The sequence below is a fragment of the Sinocyclocheilus anshuiensis genome, unplaced genomic scaffold (genome assembly GCF_001515605.1).
Source record: "Sinocyclocheilus anshuiensis isolate Anshui unplaced genomic scaffold, SAMN03320099.WGS_v1.1 scaffold278, whole genome shotgun sequence".
Taxonomy (NCBI): domain Eukaryota; kingdom Metazoa; phylum Chordata; class Actinopteri; order Cypriniformes; family Cyprinidae; genus Sinocyclocheilus; species Sinocyclocheilus anshuiensis.
Window position 1 is genome coordinate 2,446,578 of NW_015546072.1, and position 13,274 is coordinate 2,459,851.

General features: G+C 37.2%; 1 protein-coding gene across 14 annotated transcripts in view; it reads right to left on the bottom strand.

The window, feature by feature from the left end:
* kcnt1b (potassium sodium-activated channel subfamily T member 1b) overlaps positions 1 to 13,274 on the bottom strand; it is an 86,036-nt gene that overhangs the window by 37,392 nt on the left and 35,370 nt on the right. For 11 of the 14 annotated variants that reach the window (XM_016501141.1, XM_016501135.1, XM_016501145.1 and 8 more), the window contains exons 2-4: positions 8,980 to 9,018; positions 1,627 to 1,706; positions 490 to 595 (exon numbers count right to left, since the gene is read on the bottom strand). In XM_016501141.1, the coding sequence (XP_016356627.1) occupies positions 490 to 595; positions 1,627 to 1,706; positions 8,980 to 9,018 (225 nt within the window). The remainder of the gene's footprint in view (positions 1 to 489; positions 596 to 1,626; positions 1,707 to 8,979; positions 9,019 to 13,274) is intronic. The other 3 variants (XM_016501144.1, XM_016501142.1, XM_016501138.1) reach the window with 1 other exon arrangement.

Below are 13,274 nucleotides of genomic sequence, written 5' to 3' on the forward strand. Positions count from 1 at the left end.
GTGACACTAAACACATTTATAATGTTACAAAAGATTTCAAATAAATGTTGTTCTTTTAAACTTCCTATACTGACAAAATGCACCACGGTTTCTACAAAAAATATTAAGCAGCACAATTGTTTTCAAAATTGATAATAATAAAATATGTTACTTGAGCTGCAGATCATCAGCATGTTGGATTGGTTTCTGAAGGATCATTTGATGCTGAAAATTCAGTGATGCAATGGTGCTAAAAATTCAGCTTTGCCATTACAGGAATAGATTACACTATAAAATATAATAAAATAGAAAACAGTTGTTTAAAATTCTAATAATATTTCAAAATATTACTGTTTTTTACTTTAAGAAATTAGGCATAAGGGACCTGTATCGAAAACATAATAAAATCATACTAACCCCAAACCTTTGAATGGTAGTGTATATATGAAGATGTATAAATGACAGAATTTTCATATTATATTTTTCCCTTTAAATATCATGCTTACTCACCGTGCACATGTGACCTGGTTAGTTGGATCATCTAGTGAGACTCTGATTATATAAAGGAGGCATGTTAACAACTTCAAGGAGAGGTTGAAGAGGCGTATTCTGAGACCTGCAATACAGTAAATTATGAAGTGGAGATTCATACCATAGAAAACCCATGTGGAAAATGTGTTGTAAATAATTCAGCAGTCTGGCAATCCTGCAAACTTACAGTACCATAATAAATTTACACAAACAGTTAAAACAAAGTCACCTTCGCTGTTATGATGATTTAGCCAGTAATAGGCCACATAAAAGGTAAAGATATGGAGGCACTGTACATGTGCATGTATAGTGATATTGAGATCCATAAAAATCTTGAGTATTGTTTAACAGCAGCATACAAAACTGCCCAGAGTGTAAATAACTTCTTTTAATCTCCAGATCCATCTTTAAGATGTACGAGAGCGTTTCAAATCTTTTAGGACAAGGAGCATTAGCAACGGTGGTGCTTCAGATGAACTCTCAGCAGACATCAGCCTCTCCCATCTATGCATGAATGTTTCCCTAAGTACTATTTCAGTGTCTATAATTTTGAATTCGTATATATTATCATCATATTGCGGCAACATCCTTTATGATCTAAAATACAGCATCTTTGAATCTATCCCAAAACACACAACACTGTAGCTTCACGAAATCTACAGTGTCACCACCCACACGATGCTGTAAAATGATTAATCACATTGATGCTCATCATGCATATCACTAATGAGATGCTTTTGGGTGAATTTCGGGAAAAACTCAAAATCAAAAGAAATTCATATTTGCATACAAAAAATAATTTCACAAAAAATTTTATTCATACCATAGAAAACCCATGTGGAAAATGTGTTGTAAATAATTCAGCAGTCTGGCAATCCTGCAAACTTACAGTACCATAATAAATTTACACAAACAGTTAAAACAAAGTCACCTTCGCTGTTATGATGATTTAGCCAGTAATAGGCCACATAAAAGGTAAAGATATGGAGGCACTGTACATGTGCATGTATAGTGATATTGAGATCCATAAAAATCTTGAGTATTGTTTATGCTTGCAGTAATGGATTCTGTTTTGTTGGCTGTAAATGGCTCAAAGGGTCAAAAGATTTTACTTACTTGATCTTTGGTTTTTGATGAAAAAGAGCTTCAACCTCTCCTTGAATGTGTTTTCATTTACATAAAATTCCACCTGCACCCTGTGGAAAGGAAATAAAATGATGTTTTAACAATATTGTAAAACTCATTTTACATGCAGTGGTAATAAATGTATGATATAGTTACGCCCAAAATATTTGGACACGTAATCACACTTTATAATGATAATCACACATTTTAAAATGTCAAATTTTTTAAATATTTATTCTTCTGTAAAAAAAAAATAAATAAAAAAAAATATTCCGCCTCAGCATCCCGTCTTTGTTCTGGGTCAGTCCAGAGAATCTCACAGGCTATATTGGCCCTAGCCAGGCAGCGAGGGTAAAATCCTCTTGCATGCCTGATCCACCCTGGCAAAATTCATATTTGCATACAAAAAATAATTTCACAAAAATTTTTTTATTTGTATTCTGCAATAAAAACTGAAACTGAAAAAAAAAACCAACAACTGAAAACTGAAAAAATTCTGCCCAGATACAGTACACTTTTTTTTTTTTATTATTAAAACCAACATTTTTTTAAGCAAGCTGCAGAGAATAGGAGTGTGTACTTGGTGGTGCTATAAGTGATTTCTGCCATTTTGTTAATTTCCGTCATTTTGTTTTTGTCTGTCATCCAACCACACTCAATCCAAAACCCGTCTTCAATTCATCAGAAACCCCGAGGCCAGGAATCCCAAATACAAAACATCACAGCATCTAATCTATTTGAGCATCACAGCCTACTTCCTTACTACACTACCGGTCAAAATAATGCTTAATAATTACGAATTTTTAATATTTGCTCACCAAAGCTGCATTTATTAGATCAAAAACACAGTAAAACTGCAATATTGTGAAATATTACAATTTAAAATAACTGTTTTCTATTTTAATATATTTTAAAATGTAATTTATTCCTGTGATGGCCATGCTGAAATTACATTATAATATGATTTAAAAAATCATAATTATTCCAAACTAATATTATGATTTAAAAAAATCATAATTTGACCCGTAGTGTATATAGTATGCAAACACCACTACAAAAAATGTAGTATATCCAAATACCCTCATAAAACACAAGGTGAAAACATTCCCATTGCTTCCAAAGAGATTCTGAAATCTGACATGCACAGAATATACTTTATAGTTGAGAAGTCATTTGTACATTTGACAGTATGTGATTTGACGCAGCTAATGATTCGCAGCAGAGTGAAAATACAGCGCTCACATCTGTGACAGAGACGTGCAATTTCCCAGGACACCTACTGGTATTTCAGTCATATCTGTCAGCCATAGAGACATTTTATGCATGGTCTAAAAAAGAACACACACACAAGTTTGTTTCTGTGAATTGTGGGGACTTTCCCTAACAGAAAACCTGTTTGCATTGTTACACTTTCAGCAGTTACACGCAGGCCGGTCCCCACAATGTCAAAAATTTCAGGTTTAACTATCCTTATGGGGACATTTGGTCCCCACAATGTAGCATAAATAAGTACACACACACACACCTTGAATAATTTACAGATCTTTAATAATAAAAAAATTATTTCAAAATGCTACAGTCTGTACTTTTTTAATTAACATTTTTTTTTTTCTTTTAATTTTGGGACAAAATATAATATAGAAATTCCTTTGGTAAAACCCTTCTGCTTTTTCCATATAACCATTCTTGCTTCTAATTACTCCACTAATGCACATTTCTTGGTGATAACGCATATTATGTCATAAAAGCTGTGCATATAAAGCTTGAATAATACATGATTTTTACACTTTCAGTTGCCCTTAAAAACTGAAATCACTGTGGTACACGTTCACTATGGGGATCATTATACTGAGTATGTTTGCTATTTGTGATGTCACAAGCATCATACTAATGGTAGGCTAGAGCTTCTCAAAGCCCTTTACACTTGTCGAGGGCATGACATGATGTATATTGCAGGCAGTAATTATGAGCACCATATTCAGCAGAGAAAGAGAGAGAGATATCCTAGAGAACAGCCATTGTTTCCTGCTTCTCCTGCTCTGTCTCCATGGCAATGCCGTTAAAACAGGTTGTGGTGACACACATACTGTAAGGTAGATGTTTACTGAGCTGAGGACTGTTTTGTTGAAGTCAAAAAAAGAAGTTTACAATTATAAAACAACAACCGGTTGTCACGGAAACGGGTGTGTGGAGGCAGGCAGGACGACGAGGACGACAAGGATTCCAATAATGACATTTTTTGTAGACACAACAAGGCAGGTTCAGGTAGGTGAGACACACACTCGGGGTAACATTAACAATAACCGACACTAAAGCTCTGACAGACAGGAACTAATATATGGTGGATAATTAGTGGCAGACAGGTGAGCACAATGACGGTGATTAACTAATGATTAGACGGGCTAAACCAACACAAAGGGAAGAAACCACAACAAACAGTCCACAGGGGCGTTACAGTACTCCCGGAAGGTGCGTCCTCGCACCGTAGTAAAAGAGGGAGGGCCGGAGGGGGACTAGGAGGAGGATCGTCCAACGGTGGCGGAGCAGGTGGTGGAGGAGCCCGAGGCGGAGATTCGGGAGGCCATGGCGGAACAGGGGACTCGGGTTGCCATGGCGGATCAGGGGGCTCAGGAGGCCATGGCGGAACAGGGGGCTCAGGTTGCCATGGCGGAGCCGGGGACTCGGGAGGCCATGGCGGAACAGGGGACTCAGGTTGCCATGGCGGATCAGGGGGCTCAGGAGGCCGAAGAAACCACAACAAACAGTCCACAGGGGCGTTACACCGGTGTAATGCATTAGAAAAAAACAAACAATACCAGCTTCTTGAAATAGGACTGCATTTCACATATACGCAAGAACGGATCAACAGACACACAACTCCCACACACACAAAACTTGTCCGCAAGTCTTCACTGTGCCAGAAATAATTGCTCTGCCTGACTGTAAAACTGCTTCTCACATTAGAAAAGACTGACATTATAATTGCAAGGAAATCCGTAACATTTCGTGGCAACATGGAACAACAGGGCTGGCCAGTAATAGCTGAACTGATAGTAATATAGTCTCTGTAAAAATCTTTTTTTCTTTTGATTTGAGCGGCCCAAAATATACCTTCAATCCACCCACGTACGCTAGCTCTCCAACTGACAGATACTGTGTTAGCTCTATTTACAGGTGCATCTCAATAAATTAGAATGTCGTGGAAAAGTTGCACGGAGCATAAATATTGAAGACTCAGAGTCTGTGTGCTCATGTCAGCCTACTTTACAGAGCATTCCAAGGGAAATAACACTAGAAGTTAGAATGGGGACATTCACATCGTTTTGTAAAGCAAGATTTTCTTAGCATAGGTGTAATAAAATCAAAATATTTATTTTGTAAGTTTAGAAATTAGGCATTACTGGTAACGTCTCGGTTACGTATGGTAACCCTCGTTCCTTGAAGGAGGCAATGGAGACGTCACGTCGGATCGAATTGGGATCCCTACCAAAGCGCCATGGTGCTGCCACTTGCAGTGCCCTGTGCGAGCCGGCTGCACCCCTATCTGGTGTAGGCCGGGGCTCGGGACAAGTAGTTCCACTCACCATTTTTCAAAGCACTACCTTACTGAGTGAGATTGGATAACACTGGGAAAACGTACCCGCTCCACTTGGAACAGGGACGCTGCGGAAGCCCCATCCATCCCGAAGAAGTTTTCGGAAGCAAATACACATATAGCATCCGTTTAGGTGTATATGGAGAAACTGGAGGTGATTATAACCCTCATGGACAGGCAGAAGTCTGCCGGGGAACACGGGCTCTAAGGCTATACCGTGGATTATACACATACGAAACCCGCTTACACTAACCGGGGCCTCTCCGTGCCACTACCCGTTTGAGGTGAGAATACAGGATGATACCGGCTCCACACGGAGGCTATAGAATCTAGCGAATGTGTTGGGGGTTGCCCAGCCCGCAGCTCTACAAATATCTGTCAGTGAGGCGCCACGAGCCAGTGCCCGGATGCAACACTTCTAGTAGAGTGAGCTCGCAACCTGAGCGGGCAGGGCACGCCCTGTGCCTGATAAGCCAGGGTAATGGACGTGACTCGGAGTGACCGACTGAAAGGGAACTGGTCTCTTCTTATGTGATATAGTTGCACAATATAGTTTAACGTATTCTGTGAGTGCTTGTTCAATTATGAGTGTTATGAACATAGAACGACTAATTGCATTTTGGAGTTTTGCCATGCTACTTACACCACTGGCTTGGTTGTTTGGATCTTGTGGCTGTATATTTTGTATACAAATGAAATAATATATGAATTTAAGTTAATTTGAACCCTATACACAATACATAGCAAACAGAAATGTACATACCATGTGTGACTCCAGGAGTCAACAATTGATTCCCTAATATGAAACAAAATATATAACTACAGAAACAAGGGTCGCACTATATTTTACATTATGTTCACTTACATGTACTTACAGCAATGGGTAATATAAGGTAACTAAAAATAAAAAAAAAACTGACCGTTGTCCCTGTAGCTCTCAAATCTCATTTATACTTGTGCATATTTAAAGGGGTCATATGATGCGATTTCAAGTTTTCCTTTCTCTTTGGAGTGTTACAAGCTGTTCGTGAATAGATAAGATCCCTAAAGTTGCAAAGACTAAAGTCTCAAACCCAAAGAGATATTCTTTATAAAAGTTAAGACTAGTCCACGCCCTCCTAAAATGCCTCATTTAAACACGCCCCCACATGTCTATGTCACTGTGTGGGAAGATTTGCATAACACCGCCCAAATGTTCACGCAAAGAACAAAATAATGTTCTTTTTAGCAACATCATATGACCCCTTTAATCTTGGTGCATCAATGGCGTCTTGTGGGCAGTGTTTGAGTGCTCGACTGAGTTCGAGTCCCGGCTCGACGACCTTTGATCCTGTTCCCCACTCTCTCTGTCCCACTTTGCTTCCTGTCATTACTCTACTATCTTATCAAAATAATGGCAAAAATGCCAAAAATAAATCTTAAAAAAAAAAAAATCTTGGTTCATCAAGACACATCGTCTCTCAGAGAGTGTGCGATTACTTTATGGGTTAAAACAGCTTGAATGTTTAAATTGGCATGACTTAAAATGATGTGCAAGTTACAATTCTATCAACTGTCCAAAATGCATGCTAGTCTTGTATTGCAGCATGCAGCTTGCATGCAGAGCAAACTCAATCTGGATATTATGGATGTGAGGCCATTTGTGCATTTTGAGAGAGTGGGAGAAGACACGGTACCACTCAATCCCAATCACTCACACTGTTTTTGGAATTCTGCTTCATAGAATGTTTTAAAATGACTGATCTGCTCTGATAATCTGTTAAAGTTTTTTTCAGTTTGAATATTGTTACCCCTAGTTGGATGGTAATAGTATGATGATATATTTGGTACAATATAAAGTATCTATTGATGGACTGTGTATATTGCGACATGTAAATACTGTATACCCACATAGTGCAGGTCTGTTCAAAGTTACTGACACGTTAGAGCAATAAATAAACATGCGTGAATGAGAAAAGGTGAGAAAAGTTATTTAGCACAATAAGCCAACTCATTGTGGTACTCGAGCTAACTGAGAAACACCTGGTGTGCGCACTCAAAAAGCCACCTGTCAGATAGCATGCAATCCTGAATTCAGATCTCTTTCATGGCTTACTGCATTTGAACGGTCAAACAAACACATGTTTGTGTTCTTCTGAAGAAAGAACGTGTAATGAGTTTAGAATGGCCTAAAAATAAAAACATATAGTAACAACATATTCAATATATTACCCTTTAAGTTCCAGACCCTGTCAGTAAGACCTTGGTCCAAAGACAATGCTGTGCCGACTATATTGGACAGCAATACACAACATAATACACAAGTGTGAGTAACTGTTTTTATTACGTGATCACTATTGCTTCGTCTGTTATTACATATCGCTTGATATTTATGCATTTTTAACCTAAAGCACAGCAGTGTCCATCTATGAAAGGTGTAGGCTGTCAAACATACACAAGTGTTAGCCAATCATAGCAGTGGGCATTTACTTATCATCTGCAGTCCGTCACACCTATTCAAATGGAGCATTCTGATGAGGAGGGTTAAAAACAGGACAGAAAATAGCCTATTACTTCTAGATTATGATGTTTTTTATGTAAAAATCTTGATAACTTTATAAGGGGACCTCAGAGAGCAGAACAAATGAATAAAAAACAAAGGCAGTTCATGACACCTTTAAAGCCTATGTATTTGTGGAAATTTCCCTTTCAGATGCAAAATTTATAGGAGGAGAGTATTTAAATGAATTATGCAAGGTTATTTACTAAGGTAGTAAATCAATTTACTGGGATTTGCATCATTATTTAATAATCAAATTATTAACCCATATTGCAGGGGTGCCCAATCCTGTTCCTGGAGATCTACCTTCCTGCAAAGTTCAGCTCCAACCCTGATCAAACACAACCAAACCAAACCAAACCAACTAATTAGGATCCAAAGGAGCACTTGATAATTACAGACATGTGTGTTTGATCAGGGTTGGAACTGAACTCTGCAGGAAGGTAGATCTCCAGGACCAGGGTTGGGCACCCCTGCCATATTGTGTTGTTAGTAGATTACCCACACCTGATTATCATTGTCTCTGCTTTTTTGCGATCCTACTTTGCGCTGCTCTCAATTGCGATGGTTATTATGGAAATGAGCCAGCTGTGTTCTTTAATTTGCGTATTTTCAGTAGATCAGCCGCAGAACTTTCCACTCCCATTGGCACTTTAATGGGATGATTGCGATCTCACACTAATTTCCCACGTTTAGTATATGTGGCTCTAAGGCATTTTACTTGCTTAAAATCATAAACTATGATTAAGATAACAGAAAGCATCTAGAAGATTGTGTACAACAATTATTTTTCAGCAAAGTTTTGATAGTGTTGATAATGCAGAGGTCTTAGAAATCTGCGTATCAAAATATGATACAGTAGGCTTTATGGAGTTAAAATAGAAATCACCTCCTTCATCCGTGCTGGACTAATCTTGTTCATTTTCACTAGGTTTTGTTGTACAGGACATATACAGTGTATATATATATATATATATATATATATATATATACATAAAGGTTTATTTGTATGTTCTCTATATGTACAGAAAAGATTTTATTAGCCTCTATCACAGTCTCATTTGTGTAGCTAAATAGATCACTCATAAAAAGAGTGTCTGCTAAATGTAAATGAGTCACGACTTTCCAGTCTAAACAGAGGTGACGACACCTAATAAGATTTCACTCGCCACCAAATGCTAGACGGTACCACGCTTCCGTTCTGACTTACTGTGCATTGGTTGAATCCATACTGTACTCCTCTGTGTACCTGGACAGAGCAGACATGGGTGACACAGAAGGGGAGAGAGTTTTCAATAAAAGACATGCAAATTATAAACATGCAAAAACATGCTGGAAAAATCTGGGTTGACCACAGTCCTTGTGAAGAGCACTGCAACAGAATATTTGACACACAGCTTTGTCATTGTGCTGTGACACACTGCATTTTTACAATGTGTTGAGCGTGTGACATTTGAAGTGCCATTTGAAAGCTTTGAGCACTGAGCCGGATCCACAGTCTGGCTGCAAACCTCAGGAGAATAGAGATTTCATAGCCCAAGGGTTGCTCTGTGTGGCCATTTAGTTGACACAACAATGGATGATCATGATGTGGACTGCATGGTGGTTAGATGATGACTGCATTATCACAAACAACTTGTACTAATGTACAAGAATATTGCGCCAAATATTAATGTGTACAGCTGTCAAATAGGAACAACTGTAAAACAACAGAAAATGGTGAAACAAAATCTTATACTAAGCAAATAAAATGTGCATTCCTGAAGGAATATGAATTGCATATTCTCGCTGAATTTATGGGCTAAATATTCTCTGTGAATGTATTGCATTAAATATTCCCTCTGTGTGGTGTGGTGTGGTGAGCAGTGCAGTATTTCAGCCCAACAACCACAGGGCTGTGAAGGGTTCATCACGCTGTTACACCATCTCACTGACAAACAATACAGTGTAGCTGATCAATTTTGCTGGTAGAAATTTATATTAAGAGTCCAAAAGCAGGAGCTCATAACCCTGAATAACCCCAAATTCCAAAAGACTGCTGTGCAAGTTTTCTCATGGGACGTCATCTTTTGCATTAACTGTATACTTATTAATCGCAAATTCAAGAACCTTTTATCCTATACTTCATAATGTCTTTATCATCTAACTATATAGTTAAGGTCAATGACATAACAGCAGTTACTCAATTACTGATTGTACTCTTCCTCATCACTTTATCTTTTACTCAATCAATCTATATAAATGTATTTGCAATGTATAAGTGCAAAAAGTTAAGTACATAAAAGATATAACGAAACACCTATATACAACATTCATTAAATTTACAGTAAAAACTGGCAGCTGTGGTTGCTGGAACTTTACCATAAAAAATACGGTAGCACCATTTTCTATTTTATTTATTTGTTTATTTTTTTTAACTTTACTTGAACTTAAACTTGTAATAAAACCATATATTTCATTGACTGATATAATGTAGATATACCAACTTACTGAAGTACTAAAATCTGTAAATTACAAGATGACTAGTTCTTTTTCAATCCAAAAACTGTACATTTAATTTTATTTTATTGTAAAGTTACATTTACATTACATTTAGTCATTTAGCAGACACTTTTATCCAAAGCGACTTACAAATGAGGACAATGGAAGCAATCAAAATCAACAAAAGAGCAATGATACGCAAGTGCTATAACAAGTCTCAGTTAGCTTAACGCAGTTTTTTTTTTTTATTATATAATAAATAAAAAGAAAACAGATAGAATAGAAAAAGAATAGAGCAAGCTAGTGTTAGAGGCCTTTTTTGCTTTTGTTGATTGTATAATAAATAAAAAGAAAAGAAATAGACAGAATACAAAAATAATAGAGAAGCTAGTGTTAGTTTTTTGTAAGAAAGCAAGCAGTTAGTAAATGAATAGAGTGCAAGTCTAAAAGAGGCAAGTTTTTTTAAGAATAGAATTAGAATAGAGAGTGCTAGAAGTTAGAGGGTCAAATAAAGATGGAAGATATGTGTTTTTAGCCGATTCTTGAAGATGGCAGATTCTTTTGCTTGTTTCAAGCAAAAACTCACTTAATTTTGACATGTTTTTTCTTAAAACAAGACAACAATTTTTACTTGTCTAGAAAATCCTTTTTGATTTAAGAATTTTTAGATATTTTGACAAAATATCTAAGTAAGAAAAGCATTTTTTGCAGTGTAAGGATTCAGCTGCTCGGATTGAGTTGGGCAGGTCATTCTACCAGGAGGGAACATTTAATTTAAAATTCTGTGAAAGTGATTTTGTGCCTCTTTGTGATGGCACAATAAAGCGACATTCACTTGCAGAATGCAAGTTTCTAGAGGACACATAAGTCTGAAGTAATGAATTTAGGTAAAAGGGTGCAGAGCCAGTGGTGGTTTTGTAGGCAAACATCAATGCCTTGAATTTTATGCGAGCAGCTATTAGTAGCCAGTGCAAAATGATAAACAGAGGTGTGACATGCATTCTTTTCGGCTTATTAAAAATTAATCTTTCTGAGAATTTTTTGTCTTTTACAGTCTGCTTGTTAATGCACATATCTAATCTAATAATATCTAATCACATGGCAGCAACTCATTTGGGAATGCATCAGAATGGGGAAAAAAGTGATTTAAGTATTTTATGGTTGTTGGTGTCAGACAGGCTGGTCTGAGTATTTCAGAAACTGCTCATCTACATGGTATTTTCACGTACAACCATCACTAGAGTTCACAGAGAATGGTCCAAAAAAGAGAAAATATCCAATGAGCAGCTATTCTGTGGCAAAAATGCCTTGTTGATTGACCAATTAGAATAGAGTATTCCGGAGAGCTGTCTAATGTACTGTGCAGGTGACTGGAGCTTAAATGTTATTCCAGATCAGTCAATTTCATCATCCAATCACAGATGCAGTTTCTAAAATCATGAGTGGAATTATCTCTCAACCTTTATGAGTATGACTTCCTTTTTTGGTATGTTACAGACAAGAGTATTTTTTCATAATGCACGGGCTGCTCCTTTCCATGGAATTACAGTCAAAAGGGTCTGAAGCTGAAGCTTTACAAAGTAAGAAAAAAAGAAAAAAACATCTAAAATTAACAATAAAAAAACAAGTAAATAAATAAATAAGCATTATGTATTTACAGCAATAGAAATTTAAAATAATTACAAACATATTTGTATAGTTATGTTTTTACATTTTTATAGATATATTTTTTGATCGGTTAACCCAGAGGTGCAAAACGCAGTTCCTGGAGGGCCACAGCCCTGCAGAATTTAGTTCCAACCCTGCTCCAACATACATACCATGTAGTTTTCAAATGAGCCTGAGGAACTTGATTAGCTGGAACAGGTACTTCATTAAAACCATTAAAGTATTGTAAGTGGTCCACATGACATGACTTGTGCTACAATCCAAGCATTTAATGATGGTTTCTGTCATTTTGGGCTTGGCCATCCCAGTCCTTATTCACTTTTATGACACTGCAATGCAATCAGAAGCAATAAAGTCACAGAGGACTAGAACAACATCAGGGTAAGTGAATGACAAGACAATTTTACTCCAAACTATCCCTTTAATGGGTTGGAAATGGAGTGAAACATCTGTTCTAAGTTCACATTCATCAAAGCAGCAAATTAGCAAAGACAGTTAAAGCAGCAGACTCTGCTGTATGGATCCCTGAGACCAAATAATTGGCTGAAAAACCTTTTACTGTTGCTCTATCCAAGAAACTGTCAGAACTTCAGTCTTCAAACGGCCACTTTTTATTCTACATGGAACTGCTCCCACTTACATCCCCAGAAAATCAGCTAGAAACCACACGACCGAACAAAATAAGTGACACAGAGAGACAACAGTAGTACAATACTGAGGCGTAGGAATGATTTTAACAGTCTTCCAAAAGCTGAGAGGATGAACCCCACCCCCATCCCAACAAACACACACCCATTATACTGATTGCTGTGAGTCTGGCCAGGTGGCAGATTTTCAAGCTTTTTTTAGCACTAAAAACACTTGTGTTCAAAGTTACCACAATATAATCTGGGGCAGCTTTATAAAGCTTCACAACCATTATCAAAGTAGCATATCTAACACAAAATGTGTGCTTTGATAAAGGTAATACAGGTGCATCTCAATAAATTAGAATGTCGTGGAAAAGTTCATTTATTTCAGTAATTCAACTCAAATTGTAAAACTCGTGTATTAAATAAATTCAATGCACACAGACTGAAGTAGTTTAAGTCTTTGTTTCTTTTAATTGTGATGATTTTGGCTCACATTTAACAAAAACCCACCAATTCACTATCTCAACAAATTAGAATATGGTGACATGCCAATCAGCTAATCAACTCAAAACACCTGCAAAGGTTTCCTGAGCCTTCAAAATGGTCTCTCAGTTTGGTTCACTAGGCTACACAATCATGGGGAAGACTGCTGATCTGACAGTTGTCCAGAAGACAATCATTGACACCCTTCACAAGGAGGGTAAGCCACAAACATTCATTGCCA